Source organism: Platalea leucorodia (genome assembly GCF_965183815.1).
Source record: "Platalea leucorodia genome assembly, chromosome: 2".
NCBI classification, from domain to species: Eukaryota; Metazoa; Chordata; class Aves; order Pelecaniformes; family Threskiornithidae; genus Platalea; species Platalea leucorodia.
In genome coordinates, this window is record NC_138824.1 from 109975821 (window position 1) to 110001899 (window position 26079).

Genomic DNA, 26079 nt, shown 5'->3' on the forward strand with positions numbered 1-26079 from the left:
CAGAGATCCCTATAAAGATGGGGTAGACAACATAGATTTCTGAGTCGGTGTGTTCAACTTCACTGTTTCAGAAAATCTCCTTCTTTTTAATGTATAAAGGGTAAAATAATGCTACAGAAAGATACTGTGAAATGTGTATCCCTTGAAAGGCAAGATTCTTCCTAGCTGGGACTGCCACTAGCAACACCAGGGTTACATATGTATGGCTGGGTCAGAAACTGGTCCCAGAAAGCCACTCACTGGACTGATGCCTTCAATCTGAAGTACTAAGAGAGATTTTTTTGCTGTGTGCCAGCTTTGGGTGTAAATGCATGCAATAGAAGAGGTGAGAGAAAAATCAGTGAGGCCTGCTTAAAAAAAGATCCAAGAGCTGGCACAGTTACTGGGAGTGTTTGTGCTCTGTCACCAGGCCCAAGAACATTAAGTCTAATTTTGGCTGCGGAAGTTGCAGAATTATATTTTGTAATCTAATGGGACAGATAACTGCATGGCTTCAGAATGAGGGAAGGAAAAGAACTGAGACTCACCTTGTAAACAGAGCTGATGAACTGTTTTGGATAAAGAAACATGCCATTTTATTAGCTACAGGTATAATGGTAGCAAGGTAGAAAGGTGACAAATTAAAATATACATGATGAGGTATGTAAGGCATTTGTGAAACATGCATGGAGAGCAAAAAGAAAGGAAAAGGCACGAGGAAAGAAGTGTGGTGGTTTGGTTCTTTTTTTGGGGCAGAACACATGTGAAAGAGGATGGGGGCAGGGGAACTCCAAATAGTCTCTTAACAAAAGACACTGTCTCAGGTGATATATATATACACATATATAAATATATATATAATTGTGATATAAATGCATCAAGAGAAACTAGAGTTAAGACAATAAGATATTTGTGTGCCAATTTAAATGATGTGTTAAGTTTCTAATAGTAGTTCCTTATAGGTACAAAGGCAGTCGATAATATGACCTTGGATATCAGCGTGATAACCATTGAAAAACTTGTGACATTTTGGTGATCAAACCATGCAGTACACAAAAAAGATGCAGTATTTGCAGTAAAGTATTATTTTTAAAAACTTAAAAAACAAAAAAACAACCACAAAACCCAACAAACTTCTAAATATGTAAAGGAGCAAAGGCATGCCATAAAGCACCAGTATAAAAATTGTGGTGATCTTTTGTGTTTGGGATATAAGGTGTACTATAAACATGACTTATATAGGTAGAAATAGCATGTGACTGAATTTTCTTTAAAAGTTGTTTGTTTTCAAACATCGGGCATCTGAAAGAGTCTTTAAAATGCAAGCTAGCAAAAGGTGAAATGAAGGGGCACGTGCAAATGTCCCCCTAAGTCTTGTGTTGCCTGTGCTTATTCACCTGATTCTTGTACATTGACATATGTAGCAGAGACACAGTTGTGAGGAAGATTATACTGATTCCAAAAGTCTTCCACTTTTGAGCATATGAAGGTGTATTTACTCAATATGGGGTTAGAAAAAGTAGGATTAGAAGCTTTCTTCGTAGAGCTTGATCTATGTTTTCATCCTTGGATTTTTGGAAAAATATTTCTATAACTAATTGTAGCTTCCGAAGGGAAACTATTGGATAAATGGCCAAGGTGTAATCTGTAGATTTTTAAACCAAGAGATTACAACGAGCTTTTGATATCTGTCGTATTACTTTCAATTTTATTTTGAGCTTTGCTGCTGAATTGATTGGCTGATAGTTACTTAGAACTTTACAAAAGCTTATTTTAGGATGTTTGAGTCAAGTTTCAAATAAAGTATTGATATTATCTGCTTGGAATTCCCTAGACATCCACAACTAGTGTGGTTCAGAGGAGCAGGATGGGAGTCTTTTGTTGCCAGCGTCAGCAGTGAACACAGTGGTTGCAGGCTGAAATTTAGAACACCAAAGTTAAATGCCTGCTGTGCTTACAGTAGGAACCCCCGCCTTCCTCAAAATATTGTTTCAAGACTGCTTCAGATGGGTGAAATTATATTGATTTCTGTCACTATTGTCTAATGTTCTTTTTGTAATACTTAGAATCATAGACCTGATTTCCATGGCATGCAACATGTGTAATTGTTTACATCTGCTAACTTGAGTAAGATTTATCTAGGTTGCACTATGTGAGGGTAGCTTTATTGAAATCTAAGTGGACCAAACTGTATTGCTTCTGACTTGCAAAACTCATATTACCTTAACTACCTTGAGGTATGCCTATCTATTTGCCACTTCAGGGTTTTTGTCTAGTTGTGAGATACCAGACTTCTTGTTTTCAGGTTTTATGATATTGGATTGTTAGTGACACCAGAGAGGTTTTCATGAGTGTGAAGATGAAGGGAGAGATAAGAAAGTAAGTTTCCTTGGCTGAAGTAGCTCTATGTATAGTCTTTTGTAAAAGTTAAGGTGTCAGAACTGTCCAGCTTACCTAAAAATATTGTCAAAATTTATATTACAGTTGCATTGTCAAGTAAAGATGAGTTATTAATCAGAACTAAAATACAAGATTCATAATTTTTTTCTAATGGTGCAACATTGTGAAAATTTTGACTTGTATATCAAAATATTTATACGAAAGTTAAAGGTCAGATAACTTCAAGATTATTTGAGGAGGCTTTTTGAAGACAGGTTGAAAGTTCTTAATTGGAGAACCACCTCTTTGATTTTGTGTAGTTTATATAGCATTTTATTTACAAAGTTAGTCTGATTTCACAGATTGTGGCAATTGTATCCTAATCTGATAGCTATTTGACTCATGATTCTTGAAGGCTGTCATTTGAAAGCTTTTTTTATAGCTGTTGTTTCAGTTTAGTACTGTTAAAATCGATGTATTTTCATGTTTACTCATTTTTAAAGCTTTTAAATAATTTATTTTTTTAATAATGTCCTAGATGGTCATTATCATCTATCAGTAGAAAGTTTTAGACTTTGGAGAGCCTGTGGTTATCAACCCTTCTATGTAAAAGTATAAAATTTACTTACTCCTAATTAGCCATTGGTATTTACAGTGGTATGTGGGAAGATGAAAAGCTTCCCTTTGGCTGCTAAGAAGCTGTTGCTAGCTCCCCAGTGCTATGATGGTAACATGCTAGTTGTATAATAAGTTATTGCGCTGTCTGTAAACAATGTCTGTTGTTTTTTCCTTCCATCCTTGACCTGAAAAAGAGCTAAAAGATGTTTGGTAGAGTCAGGCATACACTTACGCTTCGCTTTGCTAAATTCCAGAGTGGTTTTGAAAGGCTCCCAAGGGAAGAGCTGTTGTTCTTGAGTTCTACTGGATGAAAAGAGGGGAAGAAAACCTCTTGCCTTCTGTTTGATGCTTTTGTTACATGCTGTGTATATATCATAGAATAATTTGGATTAGAAGGGACCTCTGGAGGTCATCTGGCACATGTGTCTGTGTGTGTACATTGTATGTGTGTACATTTTATATATATAAATATAGACGTGTGTATCTACACACAGCATATAAATACATATATGCACATAAATCTTTTCATTTGTTCTGCTTTTCATAGCTAGAAGTGTTCCTCTTCTCTCCCTATTATTTTCATTTTTTAAGTGATTTTTTTCATCTTATTGTTTAGAGTCAGTGAACATTAATGAAACCCACACTTGAATGGGAACATAGCTTTTTTGAGAAAGAAAACCTATGCGTAAGGGTGGTTTGGGTTTGTTGGTTTTTGGTGGTTTTTGTTTGGGTTTTTTTTGCGGGGGGAGGGGGGGGGGGAGTTGGTGGGTTATTAAGTATTGCTGTGTTATTAAGTAAATAGTTTTCTGTTATCTGCTTCCAGGGAGCATAGCTATGGTAGATATTTTACTTCTTGACTGGACTCTAAACTGTATTTCTTTGCAACAAACAGTTCAATGAAACTTCCTCATTGAAGCAGTGACTTGTGTTTATAACATCACTTTTCAGCTGGGGAAAAAAAAAAATTATTCATTTGCTGATGAATCTATATACCAGTTTTCAGGGATATCATGCTGCTACTCACTCCTCCTCTCGTAAATGTACCCCTAACATGCTACGTTCCGCCACAAGCAGTGTGCCGGAAGGCAGCAATTTTTGAGGAGTGGTAAGACTCTGCAAAAAAAGTTACAAAGCAAAGAGAGCACAAGCATTGAGATATAAGGTGAAAGAATGTAGCTAACCTAGTTGCAATATGACTGGTACTAATGAACTTCTGAGAAGTGCTGTATGAGAAGGAAGGGAGGTAGATTTTGTTGTTTCATATTATGTGAGAAATGATCTGTTAGGAAATTTCTTAATCAAGATTCAATTTACACTATTAAAAACAACACAGAACTGTTCTGCTCTGCGCTGACTCTTCTGATTTTTGGCCTGTAACGTAGATTGGGTTTTTTTGGTTTTGTTGTTTGGTTTTTTTTTTCGTTTTTTTTATTATTCCCCACCTCAGAATTGAAGTATGACACTTTCATGTTGATGTGTGAGGAGAAAAAAAAAAAAAGAAGAAAAGTGAATTACACTACATTTCCGTTAAGTCTTTATGGCAATTTTGGAATGCTTCTCCTGAAATAATTTCATACAAGGAATAGGGTGCTTATACTGTGGCACTGGATTGTTGTCCATATTAAAACCAAAAAAACCCAGAATTTTATGTTCGCAGTGTTTCTTTATGATTAAAGTTGATTACACCTCGCTTAGCAAAGTCACAATTTTATACAAGAGAAACTTAATAGCATCAGCCTTCCAATAAGATTTGATCAAATGTTTTTAATGACAGTTATTGATTTCTCTTGTCAGCATTGCCTGCTATCCCTTCTTGGCAGATGTGCACTATAGGAAAGGTGGCTTATCTGCAGATACATGTCCTGAGGAAGTTAGGATGTGTTGCTTAATGGATTAATTTTGCTCGAGGAAAAGCTTTCAGAGGACCTTGTCATAGCTGATGCAACTTTGAACAAAAACCTTACCTTGGAAACAGTCATTTCACTGGAGTCTGTTCCCATCTGCCAAATCTCAGGGGAGGGGGAGAGATTGTAAAGTATAAATTCTCGAAATGTAATCTTTACCATGTCACTTTGCCTAGAGGAATGCGTCTAGGATAATCAGCCTGATGCCAGTGCATCAGCCTGTACTCCAGTTGATTTTTCTCATTATCTTGAATTTTTTGTACATTATCTTTTGTTCAAACTAGGAAGTGACTGACTGGATCTCTATTTGAGATCTCTGCTTGCTTTCAGTCAATTCTGTGGTTAAAAGGGTAGTGAAAGCAACATACTTATTCATTATATCTAACAGATATGTGTAATAAGTGTTTCTGATAAGCACTTCCTAAGTGGAACAAGGCATATGAAGAAGAAGGAAAATGAGCAGTAACTGTGACTGTCTTTCAGTAGATTTAACTATGTAGCTGCAGGAGTGTCTTTTTTTCAAGCTTAATGTTATCTCATTCAGAAATGTTAGAGTCTGCATAAGAAAAAAAAAAAAGAACGAAAGCCTGGCCATGTGGCAGATCCTACATAGCCAGAAAAGATTCTGCAGAGACTGTTGTAGCTATCCATCCGGTCCTTAAAGCACATTATTCTTTTAATTGTGATTTTAATACCTTAATTTCAGATTTTTTTTTTTTCCTTATTTTGTGCAGTGAAAATAACCCAAGATTCTAGCATAAGAGAAGGTTCTTTGGCATTAAAATATATCTTTGGAGTTGTCCTCTAAGTAAAATCAAATATATTCAGGCTTTTTCCTTCATGCATCTAGTACTCTCTTGCAGGAGGTGGTTTTGGTTGTTTTTTTTTTTTTTTTTTTTCCCCTATTACAGTTTTGCTGCTTCTTTTCTTGATGTACAGGCCTTTTACGCTGTCTGAGGAAGAACGTGTTGTTGGCAAAACTCTTATAAGGAATGCATTCAAAATGCTATCAAAAGCACAGAACAAGCTAATAATCTCTCAGACACAATATTGATTGCTTTCACTTGTAGCGGGCGTAAGCTTTGAATGTGTCTGTGACTTTTTTGCTTGATGTTTCTTTATTCTACTACGGTTTTATAGTTAAGCATATATTATGAACTTGTCTTTCAGTTTGGTTGTATTTCAGGCATTACTTTTTTTTTCTGAACTAAATATAGAATACACCTGTTAAGCATGACCTATCAGAATTATTGAACTGAAAATGTTTCAAATGTGTGACACAATGGAATACATCGCACCATATTTTAAACTTCCTTTTGCATAGCAGTAAAATGAGAACAGTAGGGGGGATAGAATAGCAGGTGGCAGCTCTGCAGTAGGGATGATGTCTGGTATGCATAGTGTTAAATGGCTGTTAGTCCTGTTATTGAAAATCTAGTCCCGGCTTTCTTTTTTTATCCAAGTATAGTAAAGCTATGTCTTTAGAATATTAAAGAAATCAAAATGTGAGTCTTCAGAAAGGATAGAAAAGCAGTAGTAGCCTTAGAGATCAACTTAGGAAGAGCTTTTCTGTATGTAGAAAAGTCAGGTAGGAAAAAGCTGGAAAGAGGTGAAGAGATGCAAATAAATGGTATGTCAGACAGTTGAATCACTGGTGGAAAGTGGTGACAGGTGGAGATAAAGTCAGAAAGGAAGAGAGAGTATTGAGGAGGTTTGTGAAGGCAATTCTGAGATCTGTATTAATATTTAAACTGATACAATATTGTTTTTTCTTTAAAATTGCTCAGTAGTTATAATAAAATCACTAGCCTTTCTATTAACCACCACTAGCCATGAACATTTTGGTGACTTGAGAAATCAATGAAATAGCCATGAATTTTGTCTGTACTGTTGCTTTTCTTGTATGACAGCTTTGTAGCTGCTTATATAAAGAGTAGGCTTAATAGATGAAATCAACTTTTGGTCTTGATGTGAAGCTAATAAATTAAAACTGGAGGAGAGTGAAGTGCAATAAATGAAAAGTCTTTTCTTTGAAATTTGAAAGATGGTGGCCTAGGAGGACTAGAAGGTGAATTGTGAAATGCCTTTTTCTGTGAAGATATGTGCATATATTACACACATGTACACACGCACGGAGCACATTACCCTTAGGGTAGGGATTGCATAGTGGCTTTGTGGAAATGTAGTGAAAAAGAATAGAATATTGACTCTTTGTTTTAGTTTCCTTTTCTTCTTGCTGCTGTGTCTCTAAAGCAAATCTATTTCTTTGATTAATAAAAATTCTTGTATCTAATTAATTTTGGGGGGGTTATTTGGCTATAGGATCAACCAGGCTAAATTGAAAATAATAGGTATTCTATTTATATGCTGTCAGTGTAGCTGTAATGATATGGTACATTGGATCTCTGAGAAAACTTATGAAGAAGTCTGAGAATATTACAGCAAATCCATGAGGCTTGCTGGTAATCGTGAGAAACAGTCCAGCTTAGCCAGAACACTGATGGTGCTGAACTGGTCAAAATGAATGCATGACCGTTGTCTTTTACACTTTCCAAAAGAGTAGTCTTGAAGGTGATTCTCAGAGAATATCTCATCCAATACATCTGAATTCAATTACAACAGGGGAAGTGGAAGAGCAGAGCAGGTGGTGAATGTATTTCAATGCATGTGCTGCATCTGGACACCCAAATGACTGGAGCTTCCTCTTGTCTTTTTGTGGCAAACTGTTTCCTCCATCAGCTTCCTCTTGGTCGGCTCCAGTATGAGGCTGGGCTTCACATGTTCAATGTCCTGACCTCTATAGACATTAGCAATGACTGATGCAGAAATGATTCACATAAAGGTAGATATGAATGCAAGTGTGTTCGTTACCTGTGAAGTGACAGTTTATCACAAATCTATAAAGTCACCAAGTATTATTACAAGAACTACAGCATTTCGCATTAGTCAACATTTATCAGGTCAGCAATTATCAGTAGTTACCAGGCTTTGGTATCTGAAAAGGAAAGCTGTGTTTGTTAGAGTGACAAAACATTGTCTTGCAGTATCTCAGACGATGCAAGTTGATAACTTGATGTTCACTTTAGAATGAAGATGACTTTATTCACAAGTAAGCGTGTAACAGAATAGCATTAATGCTTAGTGAACAATTTAATACAGGATTTCATGATCCATAGTTTAGCTTTCATTAACTGTAGGCTGTAACTTACATTTTACTGTAGGACTTTTGGATACGTTCTTTATGAAATATAGAAAAATTCTGCATTTAAGTAGAAGTACTAGCATCTACCAGTAGAAGCAAAAATGAAATAATAATATAAAAGCTAGACTTAACTGATTCAATATTTTACTCTTTATTTACTCCAAGCATTGATTGGAAAATTTCGTGGAGCTTTTCAGTGAAATAAATGTTGCTATTGGCTAAGTAGCTTTGAATGTGATTTTTTTTTTTTTCATTTAGGTTTATAATCTTTTTCTTTTAACTGCGTGTTGGCTTGTGAATTTGAACAACAGCAAACAAGGGGAAGGTGAACAACAGCAAACAAGGGGAAGGTGAACAACAGCAAACAATTAGCAGTATAGTCTTACTTCACTGTTTACCTGGGAAGAAACCGGTGAAAATATTTTAATCTGTTAAGGTGAAAAATAAACATGTGGGGTAAAGTGATGCATTAATGCTGTTCCATCAATTGTCACTTGCTACTTGGCAGTAGTTCTGATTTACCCACTGAGGACTATTGAACAGTAACTTAGGTTACTAATGAAATATTGCCTGAGCACCTCTCCCATGTTAGGTTTTCTAGCTCTGGTAGCATCCACTCTACTATGACATTTACATCAGTTCACATCTGTCCCAAAGACGTATTTTCTGAAAGTCTGAATTATTTCTACTAATAGGTTTCTAATCAGTAGATATCAGAAGCTGCCCTGCAGATGCTGCTTCCTTCCTTCTTTGCCTTATCCCCATAAAAAAAGCTGTTTGAAGGAGAGAACATTGAGCTATCTAGTAGAGTAGCATAAACAGATGTGGTGGTTTTGGCTATAGCATGGTCTTAGCAAAACTTTATTGGGAACTTCAACAGCATAAAGGCAATGATTTTTATTTATTTATTTATTTATTTCCACTGCTCTTGAGGCTATTATATGGAACTAATGTTGAAATCCGAAGACTATAAGATTGTTTATACCTTCACCACATACTGAAAACCATCCTCATCCATCTTTTTCTAGCTTATTCTCACACACAAAACTAACAATCACACATGTATTGCTGGGGTCTGTGATTAGCAGTGTTCCAGATGACACTGAGGTAATGTTGAATGCTGTACTTATTTTCTGTGCTTTTTGTGCTTTGCCTGATAGCATCAAGACAGAATGTCATTATATCTGGTTCTTTTATAATTTCACCTGTTGGGTTTTTTCTCCTTGTTTTTGCGCTAGTACTAATGTAGGAGTATCATGTTGTGGCAGATGCTAGAAGTGAAATAGAATCACTGCTCTTTTTTTTGTTTTTGTATGTGATAATCTTTTTTACTGCTGAACTATGTTCAGTAATGAATTGTAATTGTGAATTACTCAGTTTGTGGAAGAAATATTTGTAAAATATAAGATGAGATTTTAAAGATACAGCAGGATAAAAATACAGAGAGGTAAGATGAACAGAGATGGCTTATGTCTTGACTTTTGTTGGAGTAATCTTAGTAACTTTTTGTTTAATGCTGCAGTATGAACAAGGAAACATTAATATTAAAGGTAAGATACTATAATAGGCTTGAACTGTATCTTTTTTGTGTATGTTTTGGGGTTTTTGTTTTTGAACAGTGGTTTTAATTATTCTGTAAAGTAATAAGCAAAAAGGTGAGCCTAAAACTTTCTCTGTGAATTAGTTGATGAGGTGTATATGAAACTAATCTTCTCGAGATGTGTAATAACCAGTCATCTGCAATAGTTATGTGAACCTTAATGTACAGTAAGTATTAGAGTACTCTGAGCATGTATTCAATAAGCATTAATGCTTTCCTTTTCATAGCTGCAGCTTCATGGCAGCTTTCAGTTAGTCATGATATTGTAGGATTTTTTCTAAAGGCGTGTTTTGCCCAACACCATGTCACAGATAATTTGAAGTCATTGCAGTCCATCATAGTAATGACTACCTGGGGACTCTCAAACTCAGGGGTTATTCACATGCTCTATGCATGCCTGAGATATTCCTGTATTGGAAATCCTTGAGGGAAGAATGGAGAAGGAAGCTGCATGGGTAGTCCAGGATACACCACCAGCTGCCTGCTTCAGTGCAACCACTTATCATCTTGAGTAGATCGTGGTTCCATCTTACCCTCTAGTAAAAGGAAAAGTATCATCTTCTGCCCAATTAGCTCAGGGGGTTAATAATTTTTCTGTTCCTTCCAAATTAGGTTGTATTTGTAAGAGTATTGGGAGGTGGGGTAGGGGGGAGCCATAGCAGAAGAATCAAAGCTCAACTAGGAAAACACCATTTGAGGCTGTCACTTTCTGGCACGTAGACAGTGTCCGTGTCTGCCAGAAGAGAGGCAATGGAGTCAAGTTTTTGGTTTTGCTTGTTCTTTCTAAATCAGAGTATCCTTCTCGAATAGCTGTAGGTGCTCAGTTTGGTTTTGAAGGAGGGAGTCTGCTGTGCTCTGTGATTGATTTCTTGTGTGTGTTTTTCTTGCTCCCTCTTAAGTGCATATTGAAGGAAATAACTTGCAGCAGGAGATAGTTGAAGGTACACCCAGCCACCACAGGAATGCCTGGTATGAGCCCCCCTCAGAACACAGCCTGAGCCTTTCTCCTTGTTGATTGGCATGGTCTGTGCTGCCCACATTTCAACCCTTTCTTGAGCACAAATTGCTTAATTAGGATAGAGTGAGGTAAACATTAGTTTTGTGATAAACATCAGTACTGAAGAGGAAGAATTAGTCCTATTATGACCTGAGGAGGGGTTTTGAATTGGGCTGTATAAGGTGGAAGGTTTAACTCTTTACGGGAGAAAGCCCTTTTCAAAGGATTTAACATGGCCTGTAATTCTCTGTAGAATGTACTACTTTGAGTTCTGGACATTATCAACAAACATTTGTGTAGAAAACTAGTATTTTGGATTCGCATTTATTTGCTACTAATTCTGTTACACTCTGCTAACTATTTATCAAAATTTAGTTGTATCTATTCCCTTCTCTGACTTAAGTCCCTCTAAAGTTTCAGAAACACCTAAGCTGTGGTGTTTTTAGGTGTTTGTAGGAATTTCTTAACACTAATGCGGTTTTGTTTGTTTCTTTCGAGAATAAGCAACGAAGTAAGTTGGTAGATTGGTGTGGAGAGTATTTTATATGTCTCTAGTCAATGTATGAAGTTTGCTTTTTAGTCTCATGTACTGTGAAATTTTTAATCTTTTCCTTTAATGGTGATCTCGGTCTTTTTCAATGTTATGTATGAGGTCATGGTCTAGAGATACACTTTAACTGCAAATTCTGCTAGATTTTAAATGTCTTTTTGTTACTAGAAAGGAGAACAAAATACATCTTTCTTTTCTAAATGTGCTCTAAGTTTATCTGTGCTTAGGTATAAATTTTCTGTGTTTTTTCATGTACTGTCAGTACAGATTATGGATACTTTTTGCTATACTGGTAATAGAATCTGGTAGCCACTGAAAGAGTCCATTTGTGAAGCAGTGGTATAACAACTTATTGCTATGGCAAGCCTTAGTTTAATGACCTGAGTGTCAGTAAAACAGAAGTCCAAATGTGGATTCACGCCATAGAATGGATCCTTATTCCTTTCCTCATAACTTCTGGAGTAAACGAGGCATTGACAATATTTTTAAATATGTAGTGCCTAGAATATAAGATACTGATGTTAAATCACTTTTCTACAACTCAGCAAAACTGCTGATCAGAAAATTGAGACAAATGTTTCACTAACCTGCAGAAGCTGATATATACCTTGTGTTTAAGAAGTGCAGTCCAACTGTACTAGCGTGGCAGCTCTGTTCAAAGGATTTTCAGGATCCATGCTAGGAAAGATGATTTGTGCTGGCAATTAAAGGGTGCTTATAAGAAAGATGGGGACAAATTTTTTAGTAGGGCCTGTTGCGACAGGAAAAGGGGTAATGGTTTTAAACTAAAAGAGGGTAGATTCAGGCTAGATATAAGGAAGAAATGTTTTACAATGAGGATGGTGAAACACTGGAACAAGTTGCCCAGGGAGGTGGTAGATGCCCCATCCCCGGAAACATTCAAGGTCAGGTTGGACAGGGCTCTGAGCAACCTGATCGAGTTGAAGATGTCCCTGCTCATTTCAGGAGACTTGGACTAGACCTTTAAAGGTCCCTTCCAACCCAAACTATTCCATGATTCTCTGAATTAGGAGAGCTGACTTTATTTTTATGAGAAGCAATGTAAAGGCACAAACTACTGTGGTGTGTTTGTTGCAGAAAAACTGTTTGTCACGCTAATAAAGGCTAATTAAATATGCAGTAATGAACTATATCTGAATGACTGATGCTGAAGTTAGGAGTGCTGGACTGAGGTTTTCTGTTGGGTGATGCTGTTCTTGCATTTACTCATCTCTACAATTTGTCTGTTAATAGCTGTAATGAGGAGCATAACAATTGTGAAAGGATTATTATCTTTTTCAGAAAAAAGGTATTGCAAAATTTAGCTAGTGTTGTTATACTGTTGAATTTAGTTTTGGGCCCCTCACTACAAGAAGGACATCGAGGTACTAGAGTGTGTCCAAAGAAGGGCAGCAAAGCTGGTGAAGGGTCTAGAGCACAAGTCTTAGGAGGAGCAGTTGAGGGAGCTGGGGTTGTTTAGTCTGGAGAAGAGGAGGCTGAGGGGAGACCTTATTGCTCTCTACAACTACCTGACAGGAGGTTGTAACAAGATACGTGTTGGTCTCTTTTGCCAAGTAACAAGCAATAGAACAAGAAGTATTCCCCTCGTGTTGTGCCAGGAGAGGTTTAGATTGGATATTAGGAAAAATTTTTTCACTGAAAGGGCAGTCAGGCACTGGAACAGGCTACCGAGGGAAGTGGTGGAGTCCCCATCCCTGGAGGTATTTGAAAGACGGGTAGATGTGGTGCTTGAGGACATGGTTTAGTGGTGGACTTGGCAGTACTAGGTTAATGGTTGGACTCGATGATCTTAAGGGTCTTTTCCAACCTTAATGATTCTATGATTCTATAATTTTTTTGACAAGAGTTCTGTGGAGATTTGGGATGCTGTGACTTGTCTTAGTGAAATTGCACTACATGGTAAAGGCGGTAATGGAAGGTTGGCACTGTGACTTTCTCTGGGGTGGTGGACCCAGCACAAATCTCTTCCACATACCTTACTTCTGTAGGGTTTCCCCTCTGCTAGCACTTCTCTTCCTTATTCCAGGACTTGAGTGACAGGTTAAGGCTTCATTGGAGAGGGTGGAGGACAATGTTAGGGCTCTGCTGCTTCCCTGCCCCAGGTAGCGGGAAGGCAACTGAGTGTAAAGGAAATACAGAAGGGCAGAAGAACAGTGTGTCGAAGTGGCTGCACAGAAGAGTACAGGGCAAGGCACAAAGTTGCTGTTGTAGAAAGCACAAAATTAGTGTTGTAGACGCTTCAGTATTATCAATACCTAGTAGTCCTGATAGTTGTGAAGGCTTAATGATGGCGTATTCATTATCAGTATTGTAAAGTAAAAAATAGTATTCTGGTGGGCAATTGAAAGAACGGTTGTATTACTTTCCAGTGACAGAGGGATTAATTTTTTTACTTAATCCTTACTACTGAAAAAAATTTAAGTGGAAAAAGAATAACCACATTCTGTCCAAGGTATGCTGCGCTCAGACTGAGCCCCTGGAGCACACTCAGGGATAATCCCGGGTTTCAATCCCCTGGTTAGGTACGCAATGTAGAAATTCTGGAGCTGTTCAACTCTCAGTAACCATGTAACCAGGGTTGTGATGCAGTGTTGGTAGGAATTTAGGGATACTGCAAATAGGTTGGAGAGTACATTTGCAGATAAAAGATGACAGACACCAAAAACAAAGTGAAGAAAAGGATGTATGCAGAGAGAAGAAAAAGGGAAATGGACCTATAATGATTTCTCAGACACTGGTGTTTGCAATGCACTTTCAGGTGCACGTCTGCCTATATTGTACTTGTATATGTGTGTATATGCATGCAATCCACTGAAAACTTCTAAAGTGCAGTTGACATTTGAGGTTTCCAGAGAAAAACAGAGTTTGTGAATGACTTCAGACACTTTGAACACTTAAAGTTGCCAACTGTTGTACTAGAGATTTATGAAGGGAGGAATACTTCTCAGGTTTCAGTTGTGGGTTTATGTTTGTTTTGGGATTGTTTGTTTTTTTTTCCTTCTGTTTCCATACCTGGGCTGTTTGTGGAAAAGGGATACAAAGTATACATATAAAACAAAGAACTGTTAACTGGTGGGTGGTAAGACGCAGTGCTTTTGGATGTCCCTCTATTGAAGCAGGCAGATGAAAGGATGGGAGATGGTAGCCATGAGTGGAATCTGGAAGCACACAGGGATCTACAAGCAAATGTAAATAGAAGGATTATTGGAACAAGGAAAAGATCGTCATGTGCATATGTGTAAGAGATTGTCCTTTAAGCCCAGTCTGCATGTGGTACGGATTTGATAATGCCTTAGAGGTGTATATCTGTAGTCCAACTCAGTTTTTTATCTTTGAAAGTCTCTGATATAGTCTCTGACATCAGACAAAACAATATCAGATGTGTAGAAGTTTTCGTATTTTCTTTTCTTTGAAAATTTTTGTGGCATTAAAGAGTAACTTGTGAGAACTCTTTGTGAAGCCTAAAGTTAAAATAAATTGTTCTTTCTTCCCTCTCTCCTTTCCTTTTTCTCTAGGATCCCGTCTCCGCCAGGAGGACTTTCCACCACGGATTGTTGAGCATCCTTCAGATGTGATAGTCTCTAAAGGAGAGCCAACAACTCTGAACTGTAAAGCTGAAGGACGGCCAACTCCTACTATTGAGTGGTACAAGGATGGAGAGCGAGTGGAAACAGACAAGGATGATCCGCGCTCCCACCGCATGCTGCTGCCCAGCGGATCTTTATTTTTCTTGCGTATTGTGCATGGACGCAGGAGTAAACCTGATGAAGGAAGTTATGTTTGCGTAGCAAGGAACTATCTTGGAGAAGCTGTGAGTCGCAATGCATCTCTGGAAGTAGCATGTGAGTAATTTTGTATGATTAGCACTGCGTAAAAGTTTATAGTTGCTTTTATGCTGTCATCCAGCACTTGCACACAGTCAGCAGTCTGGGAGATAACAAACATAGATAAATATGGCATTTTGTCATTAGCTATAGCTCTCAGTCAAGGCATTTCTACATGTGTTTATACAGTAGCAGTGACCATACAGAATACGTGATTTATACTGAAGCAAGGTTCTAACCCGTGTGTAATCATGATTGGCACAAACATGGACAAAGGCTAATCTTCCTCTAAAGAATAATCTAACTTTTAAATTATGACTAAAATTGGTTTTACTGATAGTAATGTGGAAAAATACCTATCATTTAATACAAGGTGCACTGTCTGTTTCTCTTTATCTAGTCATCTGTTACCTCAACAGAAGCAGACGGCTTCTTGGTGACTCATGTTCTGTACTGCTGGAAACCTCAGTATATGCTCCTCTGTCATAAACTTGATACAGGCCTCATTCATTATGTGAATGGCAAGTGAAATTGTTGGCCATTTCTCATATCATCCAGAGCAGTCTTATTCTTTATCGATTCTCTTTGTCTTAACAGAGAAGTCATCATGGCTCTTTCAGAGACCACCCGGCATGCGTTATCTGCTTCCAGTAGAGTTAGCAGAGACATTCATTATACTCATATAGCAAACAAGCTCATCATACATAAAATACAATGTATTGTATATTATTTTTTTGCTGCTTAGTTATTCAGAATATCAACTAAGGGTAGCTGTGTATTTTCACATAAGGTGTATTTCAGTAGATTTATGAATTCTTGTCTCTTGCTGAACTTCAGTTTTTTTCCCCCACAGTTCTTCATATGGCAGTAGTTTCACTAAAATGTGTTTGACTGAAGTAGGGCTTTAGCACAAACTTGTATTGCTTAGTTGATAAAGAACGGATTTAAGTACACATTGGCAGGTATGTTGGTTTAAAGGCAAGGGGCAAGCACAGAAGAAAAATCTTTATTCCTGATGCAGTCTGCAGACTTTTATATCTAATGTTATGTGATCTTGAGGCTTCAGTCTTCTCAGAAATTGCAAAAAATGCCATTTTTGAAATATTTAGATGGTGGTATAGGTCAAGCAGAACAGACATGTTCACTACCTTTCATTTCTCGTAACCTAGATTCAGAACTCTTTCAAACAAAAAAGGAAACAGTTTTGGTACACATTCAGGGCATGAGTAAATGCGTATCTGCCAATAAAGGCATCACAGAATGTTATTCAGTTTTGGTAGGTATTTAGGAATCGAGAAGACCACTTTAAGAAAGGCTGAAATCTGGGTGAGTATGACTCTAGACTAATTACTGGACTATTTTTGTCTTTGTACATGTGGTTTTTAAACTGTTGAGAAATCCTGTGAGAGAGGCATAAACACTTCGAAATCTTTATTGCAATCCTGTTGAGATTCAGACATCTCATGTCAAAGTTCAGAAGATTGTTCAAGTTATACCTGGAGTTATCGAATTAAAGTGACTGATTATTTTGAAATTTAAAGGTGCTCTATATTTCATCACTTTTCACTGATCCCTACTTCAGTGACTGCTGAGAGATTCTTGTTACAATATCCCTAGTCTCTGGACTAACTGTTTTAACCACTGTAGCTGGTGGCAGGTCATGCATGAACTGTATGTGAGATAGTAAAAGACTTGAAAAATAATAAAAGCATGTTTCATTGTCAGAGGTATTTTAAAGCAGGATCATAGAACATGAAACCTGAGATTTGAAACCATAGCCAAAGTTTCTGGAATAGCAACATGTACCTGACACCAGATTATTTTACTGTTTTCATAGCTTTGAAATTTAACTGACTGAATTCCCCAGTTAAAAAGTTTAGCAGTCTAAAGCAGGCACTCCTGTTCCACTAAAACGGTGCTTTGTCTGCCTTTGAGCTATGCCCTGGCTGTGATTACAGGAAGGTCTTCATCAAAGAAAGAAATATAAATAATATGTACATTTCTTGTTTACTTAATTTTAGAGATTCTGCTGGTTTTATGTTCACTGGTTTTAAAAGCACATGGCAATGCTCAATGTGTATCAAAGGCATACTCTAGAGGATGATAGCAAAACTACCCCATTTCCCTTAGTTTTGAGGCGCCTTTTAATATGATTTTTGGTTCTAATCAAGTTTTCAAGTGGCTTTCAGAGAACAGTTGTTTTAAGGCTTTTAACTGTTTTTCTAATGTCAACATTTCTGGACTGAAGAAGATGGGCAGGTCTGTAGCAGTCCATTTGCCCACTAGGGAAATGAGTTGTTGCTGACAGCCTGTTGTCAGCAGCGAGTCCTCATTCACCTGTTCTCAACTGCTGCTGAAAACTGTTGAGTTGCCTGGATACTGCAGCCCTGTCCACGGGAGCTGGGACAGCCGCATGCAATCCCGTCTTACTTGCGCTATCTGTAATGGTGTTGAAATCTGCTCTTTCCCGTACTAAGCCAAGCTGTTTTCATCAGCAGAAAAAGGACGGTTGTCCTTTGCTGACAACAGGGTTTTGGATTATTATCTGACTGTAGGTGGCCTCAAATTGTGCTATTAGAGACAAACTGCTGCTTTTTACAGGTTTAAAGTGCTTGAGTCTGCTGTTTTAGTGAAAGAATCAGTAATTGTTTTACTTTGCTTATTAAATTGTCAGTTGACAAGAATGTTCACTTGCAACTTTTGAATCGTTTATGAAGAAATATTTATTGGTTTTATGTATCTGTTAAGTGTCTTCATGCTTATGCATTCAGATGATAGTGTTAATTGTGGTTCATTCTCTTCCTCCCCCCGCCTCCATGGGCACCTGCCACAACAGCACTGGGATTGAAAATTTTCTGATGTATCCCTATGATGTGTAAAGACAGAAGAAAAACTCTGAAGTGAAATTCAGTTGGGGCATACAATGATTCAGAGCATAGTGTGGCCCATCTTGAATGCAATCATTTTGCCCCTTGTTTTTTTGGAGTGATTTTTTTCCAAGTTGCTGAAGTCCCTAAGTTCTTTTTTGACTGAGTAGCAGTTAACACCTTTCCCAAACATGAAGAATTTAGATACCAGCCCATTCAGAGCATTTAAGTATGCTTTTAAATCCATGCCTATTCAGAGCATGTGCGTGAAATCAAGGGCAGATATTTTTGTGCTGATGTATGTCCTCAGAAAAATTTCTCTGTGTCAATGAAACTGTGAAGAACTGTGATTTGGGAAGTTACTTAAAATACATCATTAACATACAGAATGTACTTTTAGAAATTTTTTTGCCTTTAATTTAGAAAGTTTTTATTCCAGAAGACATTTAGGAAGAAATAGGAGTTTGTGTTTGAAGGCACAGTTTAGGATTGATATGTCTTATTCTAGTTCATTCTTTTTTTAATGCATTAATCCATGGTGTGCTTTGTGCGGGTTACTTTTTCAGTAGGAGCTTCCTCAGAAGGAAAAAATAACGCTAATACTAGCAGCAAACCCATTCTTCCACTGTGTACGTGGCAAATTCTGTTGTAGTATTTGTCTGTTTTATGGTTAAATCATTAAAAATAGATGTCCTAGTCTTAAAGCAACTACAAGGAATTGTATTCAAAAGAGTAAAATGTCTTTCTTTTGATTTTTTTGTATTAGAATTTTTTTATTGAGGTTGAACAAGGGTTGGCATTATTAGAAATATGTCGATGCTCAGATTTTCTTGGGAGGATTTTAGAAAGGGAAGTAGGCTTGAAATAGTTTGATCTTTTATGAAACTGCTTTCATATTTGAAAGCCAGAAGTTTTAAAATACAAGTACAGTTTTTCACAATGTATGAATTGACACGATGGACCCTATGTGGTGGAGTTTTCCAGTGGGAATATCAGGAGTCACATTTGCAATAGCGACTGTAGCTAGGATTTCAGTTGCAAGCACTGGGGCGCCACATGTAAGCAAGAGAAAGAGCATGAGGGTCCTCGCACTGACTAAGGCTGCCTCTGATCTAGCCTGAGTCAGCGGCAGCCCCCAGAGATAGCAGCTGTAGCCCCAGGTGTTAAATATGTGACAGCAGCTTGATCTATCGACCACTGTAAGAGGGGGTTTTGGCCTAAATGAAAATTCATGAAAAATTGATGAAGTCCCCAGATTATTTTTTTCCCTTTTCCTTTTCCAGTGCTGTGCCAATGCAGCGAGGAGAGATTAAATGAGGTGTTGAACGCTTTAGTGGCAAGGAGGTTGTGGTTCAAAGGTCAGGGGTCAAGGGAGGGGAAAAAAGACCAATTTTCTACTTTACTTTCCTTTAAAAGAAAACATGAGGCTTTTCAGATTAGCTGGGATTTGCTGCTGTTTTAATACAAGAATAAAGCAGGGGAATATTCACAAATAAGATTCTTTTCTGCATGGGTTGGCAAAGGGTAGGAGTGTGTGGGTTGGTGCTAATAGAAAACAGTGGAAGACTCTGAGTCATAATTCAATTGGAGAACCAGAAATAGATTGAATTCTGTAATGGCAGTATAAATTTGGGCTTCCATCTTTCTGAGTCTGTGCTTGAACTGAAGTCATTTGGAGAAAGAAGAGGTCTTGCATTATTTATATGTCACAGATTGCTTGAATAGCAGGCTTTGGAACACTCTCCAAACATAACGATCCTGTTTATGTTAGATCCAAAACTGAATTATGTTTTTATCTGTAACAAGAGAGGTTATAGTAGTACACCAAGTTTAGTGTGACGAGTCACAGGTGTATTCCAAAGCAAGCATAAGGCAGACCTTAAACATGAGCAACAGTAATTTTACAAATAAAACAGATAAGTTTTAATATTCAGTGAATGAAGGATGAGAGGTATAAAATATATGCTATGCAATCATCTCTGTACCATAACGCTAATGACTATTTGCTGGAGCACGTGCAAAAGGCTGCAACATGTTCGTAATAATCGAGTTAATACTTTCATTTGTGATATTCAGGGTAAAGAACACCTGTAAAATAGGACAAAAAAAGAGCACAATGTATGCAACTGTAAAACGGGTGGGTGATTTTTTTCATCTAGTTTCTGTTCAAAATATGACTTAAATATAAAAGTTGTTATTAATTCTGTTACTGGTAATTTCAAAGTCTGATTTGTTTTGGGGTTACTTTCACATGTGGAGAGTACATCCTGTTCATTTACTTATACCCCTCTCACCCTCATCCTTCGGAATAGAGTGTGAAAAGCTTGCTGTCTGAGCTGGCAGTCTTTTGCTTTCATCAAGATATAAGTAATTATTGTAGAAATTGAAATGCTGGAGATTGTGGTCCAGTGGATGAAACATATCAGGACATTGAAAGGCATAATGCTTTTTCTTATTCTACGTTTCTCTAAGAAGAAATATAACAAACCATGGCTATTATCACAGCACACTTAATGAAAATAAAATTCCCCTTATAGAAGAAAAATAAAATTGTATCTGCTTAGATAATTGGGGAAAAGGCAGATTTCATAAGATGGGGGGGAACACTTCAAACCTTCTCTGTACTTCTGTAGCTTGCAATAACCAATTCCTGTTGATTAGGATGAAGCCATTGGGAATACCATTGTTAGAAACCATTATATAATATAGCATTTCTGTATAGGACATAATTTAATTCTTACAGTCACTATTAGGAATTAAGAGATTAATAAATACCAATGAGTGAAGCCATATCAGATAAATCAAGACCTGACTGATGTCTCATTGCAAAGTTTCTTTGTGAGCCAAAAAAGTAGTTCTGATTATTTACTTTATTAATTTAGCTTTTAGCTGAGTATGTGTTTCTACTGCTTCTGAATTAATCTGGGATAAGAAAACTAGGTATTTGAGAGGGTGTGATTTTTGTACCAGTAGGCAGAGTGAATTAGAATTTTTATGGTAGAGGTGCTTTTCATCAGGATAAACTAAACTGTATCTCCTGTCGTTAACACATTTCTCACAAACTGTTTGTGCTTTGGCATTGATGCCTTCAACGTGGACAAAAACAGTGGTTCCCATCATCATCCACTAGGATTTACACAGGTGACTGCATCGTTACATCTTCATTTTTTATCCTTTGAACTCCACTTGGACATGCAGATTTAAATGTTTAGTTCAAGGCTAAAAATGCTAATGACTTCTCACATTTAAGAGCTATCACCCTGATGGTAGATCCAAAGGTATTTAACGTGATTTCAGTCATAATATCAAGCTGTACAGTTCCTGTAGGTTTCTCCAGATCTTGTTCTTGTTTTCCATTTTCTTTTTCTTGCTCTTTTCATACTGTGGTTATCTTCTATAATAGATTTTTTTGATAGGTGTTCATGGCACAATGAACTCTAGAGAGAGATATGCAAGTTCACACAAAACAAGCTTCTTGGGTACCAGAAGAGTGTTCATTGTGAGCACTTGAGCTCAGCTGGTTATGTGTGCCGAGAAGGGTACACCAGACCAGTGAAAAGTTTCCTTAACAGCTGGAAGTTGGTTCCACTATGTGAATTAATTCCTTCAGAACTGGTTAAGATGTCTTTGCAGTGTGCTCTCTTGCACTGTGTAGTCACACAGTCTAATATCATCCCCAGCATTCCTGTAGTAGAAATAGTTTCTCACATCCAGAAATGGTTAGAGAAGCTTTCTATAGGATCTCTAATTTATTCCTTGAATTCTTCTCCCCAGGATCTACCCTTTTTTTCCCCACCTAAAAGAGAACTTTCAATATTACACTTTTAGAAGCTATTTGCAGCGCACTCAATCTGATTCTGCTTCTAATAATTTCTTGCACATTTCCTAATTTGATTTTTATCAGCTTCCTTCTTCCCCTTGCCTTTGATTTTATTTTATTTTTTTAAATCAAATCCTGCTGTTTATATATCCTTGAATGCTCTACCTGATAAAATGTTGAAAGCTAAAGAATTACTGATGACTTTACAGAAACCTTGAAAGAGATCAGCTATTGGCTGATCTGTTAGCGTGTGCATCATCATGTACTGATTTTTTTTTTGGTTGACATTTCTCTCATTTTTAGTTCATCTGGGAAATAAAGGAGAACAAGATAACATTGCATTTTTACAACTCTGTTCCCTTTACTCAGGAGCCTACAAGCACTATTTGAATGTTAATTGAAATATTAGCTATTGTTGGCATATGCTTCAGACGTACTATTTTGCGATGTCAAGCTTAAAAAAAGTACTCATTTGAACTGGTACTTCAGACCATTTTTTTGCAAATGTTGCATGATCTCAATTCTAACAAAGTTCATTACTATGGTTATCAACAGTAATTATTAGGGTGAGATTGGTGGATATTTTGTATAGGTATATAGGTTTTTATTCTGATAATCATTATATTTGTTTGAGGACACCAGAACCTTACCCTTCTTTTTTTTTTTTTTTTTTTTTTTTTTTTTTTTTGTGATACTTCCACCTCAAATGCTGCCACAGTTGTTATACTTTGAATAAGTTTCTAATATTTGGAATTTATGTGGGAAATGAAGTGATGGGTTTGTTCCACTCCTCTTGCTTGAATTTTTCAAGTGGCAGTGATGTGAATGTATACTGATACTTTGGAAATTGTTTCGTCCTGTTAGAGGAGGGGGACATACACAGTCACTTTCTGCTGTCTCATAGATCTGTCTGCCACTGTACAAAGGGATGTAGATGTAAAGAACTGGATCACTGAGTCCCCCGAATTCTACACAGCTGTATTTTGTAATTCCATTCAGAAGCATTTCAAGTTGCACTTTGAGAAGTAGTTTGATTGCTTTCCCCTTCATCCCCAAACTCACTCTGTTCCCTGTTTCTGTTGGAAGCGTGTCTTGGAACTTAAGTCTTCCAATGGTAAGAAAAATAGTTCTAATGTTTGCAATGTAAACATAAATATGCTTTATTTATGCTTGTTCTTGTGATCTGATTTTCCTTTAGTTGTTTTCTCTCCTTTGTATTTATAGACCACAGTGGTATCACTTCCAATCTCTGCTGTTGCTAAGTTAAACAAGAAAAGCTCATGTCTTCTCTTGGAAAATATTTACTTGATCCTCATAGTCATTCTTCACCTGTTCTATTCTAGATTTCTGAGACATGGGTGGGTAGATTGTGTATAATATTTCAAGACTTGCATGCTGTGCATTATGAACTACTGTTAATAACTACCTTCACTCTTCCTTCATCTATCAGTCCTGTGATCATGTTTAACTTTTTTAAGCGTTTGGTAGCTCATAGTTATTCTATAGTAATCTGATGCAGACCTTTCTCTTCCTTTATAATTTGTAACAGATGAGCTTCTACTTTACAGTAAACTTCCCTGTGATCAGTTCAAAAGCATATGACCTTGCACTTTCTATTATTCCCCTTCATCTAGTGTCTCCTACACTAGTCTTCAATGTCATCCAGTTCTTCCTGTTTAATGTGATCCTCCTGTTGGGTCCTGCTGGGCTTGTTGCCTAACCTTGTATGCCAAAGTAGAAGGTGGCCTTGGCATTCAAAATTGGCAATCTGTTAATCCACCTGCATCTTGCTGGAGGACTTTGCTTCTACTAATTGGACTTGAACCTGCCTCTTGCCCACCCCTTATGCAAAATCATTTGATGAAATAAATGGGAAAGAAACAAGTTTCTCTCAGTCTATGAACAGAATACCAACCCAGCAAGGCTGAGCCACATGAACATTGCTTGTGGGAAGGAAATAGTTTCACTGACTCTCATTCTGCTTCAGTTAAATCTCAAAACACCAATCCATGCGTGAGAATCTGAGGAAATATCCCCAGTTTAAGTGGATAAGGTGAGTAGCAATCTTGCAAAAGAATTTAAATTGGTTAATCTTTTGAGTTATTTTTTAGATCATAATGTATGCAAAAAGTTCCCCAGCTGCTGTACACGTGCACAAGTATAATTTAGAAGAAAGTAGGCGTGGAAAAAGAACAAAAGAATTCATTGCAACCCTCTGACTTCAACTTTTGGAATTAATTAATCTGTGCTGTATGTAGTGCGCTTGGTGACTGACAGTATTATAAACCCCTAAAGCTGACAGATAATAGGATGATCACTTTGTATTTTAGCAGAGACAGATATTAAATGGAACTTTAGGTGTGGCTAGAATGTAAGAAATTCCCGTGTTTGCTCCAGAAGAGCACAGTTGAGGTAGTTACATAAAATTTCTTAGTTTTTATTTTATAATGGAGAAAGAATTTAGTGATGATGAAAGAAATGAAAGAAATTAGTGTCCTCAGGACAGCTTTCAATTTATTTCCATGATAGATGCAAATTCTTCACAGGTTTTACATGCAGGTATAGCCTTTGGAATAGTCGGATTATCAGCTGTTAGTATGAAGAGACATTTTGGTTGCAATATGGTCACACAGTGGTTTTGAGAATGATACATTTTTTTTTTTTTCTTAGTTTTGAAGACTGGGACTGTGGTCTCAGTTTTCAGGAGACCTTTCCCCTTTTAAATAGGAGGCAGTGGCATAATGCACTACTGGGTGACACCAGTTGTTCCATCTAGCCCAATGGGTTGGATAGTGACAAATAAAGACACTGTTTAGGAGAGCACATGAGCTTAAACAATTTAAGTAGCTCATTCCCCTCGTGGATTCTGGGGAAATACAATAGTTTTTCTTGGTTAGAATCAGAAAAAGGCACAGGTAGCGGAAAAACTGCAGTACTTGAAAGCATCTGGTATGGGTGAAACACTGTCACCTTAGTCATTGAGATATTTATTATCTTTACTGCAAGATTGTCTTTATGAAAGACGTGTACATAGAGTTAAGAGTTTCCTTTCTTTCTCTGCACCTCACTTTTCTCTTGAAGTATAGAATATTTAGAATGTTTTTAAACTAAGGTGATAACAAAGCCCATATGAGAGCATGGTTTAAGTATAAATTAGAAGTTATTGAAGCAAACTGGAAAGTTAAATGAACCTTTTCAAGGTATATCAGGATGATTTTCTTCTAGCAAAGAATTTTGGTTACTAAAGAGTGAATGGCAAAAAAATTTAACTTGAAATTATTTTTGAAAAGTATTTGCTTTTGTGTTCCATCTATGTTGTTTCTAACTCTGTCTTCTCATTTTTATGTATTTCTTTTACATTTCAAATTTAGGAACAGCAACTAGAAATCATGTCTTTCTCAAGTAGTCTCATTCTTGGGTTGATTAAATTATGTTCACTCTTTGGATTGTTGGAGGGGGAGATAAGTAGTCTGCAGTTTGGACACTCAGCTGGGAAATGTGATTTAAACCACTCTAGGTGCTAAAGATACATATGTTAGAGCCCCTGTTCATTCAACTAGCATATATACAATTCTTAGTCTACTGTAGAAGCAACTTAATTACCTGATTAAAACCTGTAAATTCTCCTCCTAGAGATGTATGCCTAAAAGTCAGTAGTAGCGATACTGAATATCAGTCATCTTTGAGATTCACAGCCATCTCTTCAAGGTCATGTATCATGTTGATTGCAGAACCATGAGCAAAAGCCAAATCTTTTGGTAGTGTGATATCTTAAGAATATGAGGGATATTCTTCATTTTATTTACATCCCTCTGCCTACTCTAAAAAACAGGTGTCTGTCTTCATGCTTTTGTTCAGATTGTGTTCCCCTTTGAGCAACATCTGATTCTGAATGTATTAGTTCCTGTAAATTTTGGACTTTTTAATAGATCTTATATGTATTATGTAAACTTTGATTCTATCAGTCTTAGTGAAAGATGTGGAAGCACCCCACCCCCTGGGAGCGCTTAGTATAAATAAACTTTTCAGAAAGTGGGCCATAGGGAAAGAAATTGCAGAAATCCAAACAAAAAGGTTTAATTTCTCTCTAAGAAATTGACATCTTGCAAAAACAAAATAAAAAGCAAACCAGCAAACAAAAAACCCCCCACCAAACTACAAAATGCTTCCGCCCCCCCAACACCCACCGCCAAAAAAAGGCAAAGAAAAAAAAAATCAACAAAAAAAAGGGTGGTGGTAGTACAGTTTGATCTGCAAATCGTTGTAGAATCACTTCTTTCCCTACCAGTGTCATTAGTCTAAATGATATTTCTGCTGA

The 26079-nt window shown here is 37.0% G+C and overlaps 1 protein-coding gene across 1 annotated transcript in view; it reads left to right on the forward strand.

Moving 5' to 3' along the window:
- ROBO2 (roundabout guidance receptor 2) overlaps window positions 1-26079 on the forward strand; it is a gene marked incomplete at both ends in the record, with an annotated part of 464836 nt that overhangs the window by 35972 nt on the left and 402785 nt on the right. The window contains one exon of the mRNA XM_082336476.1: window positions 14766-15092. Coding sequence (XP_082192602.1) covers window positions 14766-15092 — 327 coding nt within the window. The remainder of the gene's footprint in view (window positions 1-14765; window positions 15093-26079) is intronic.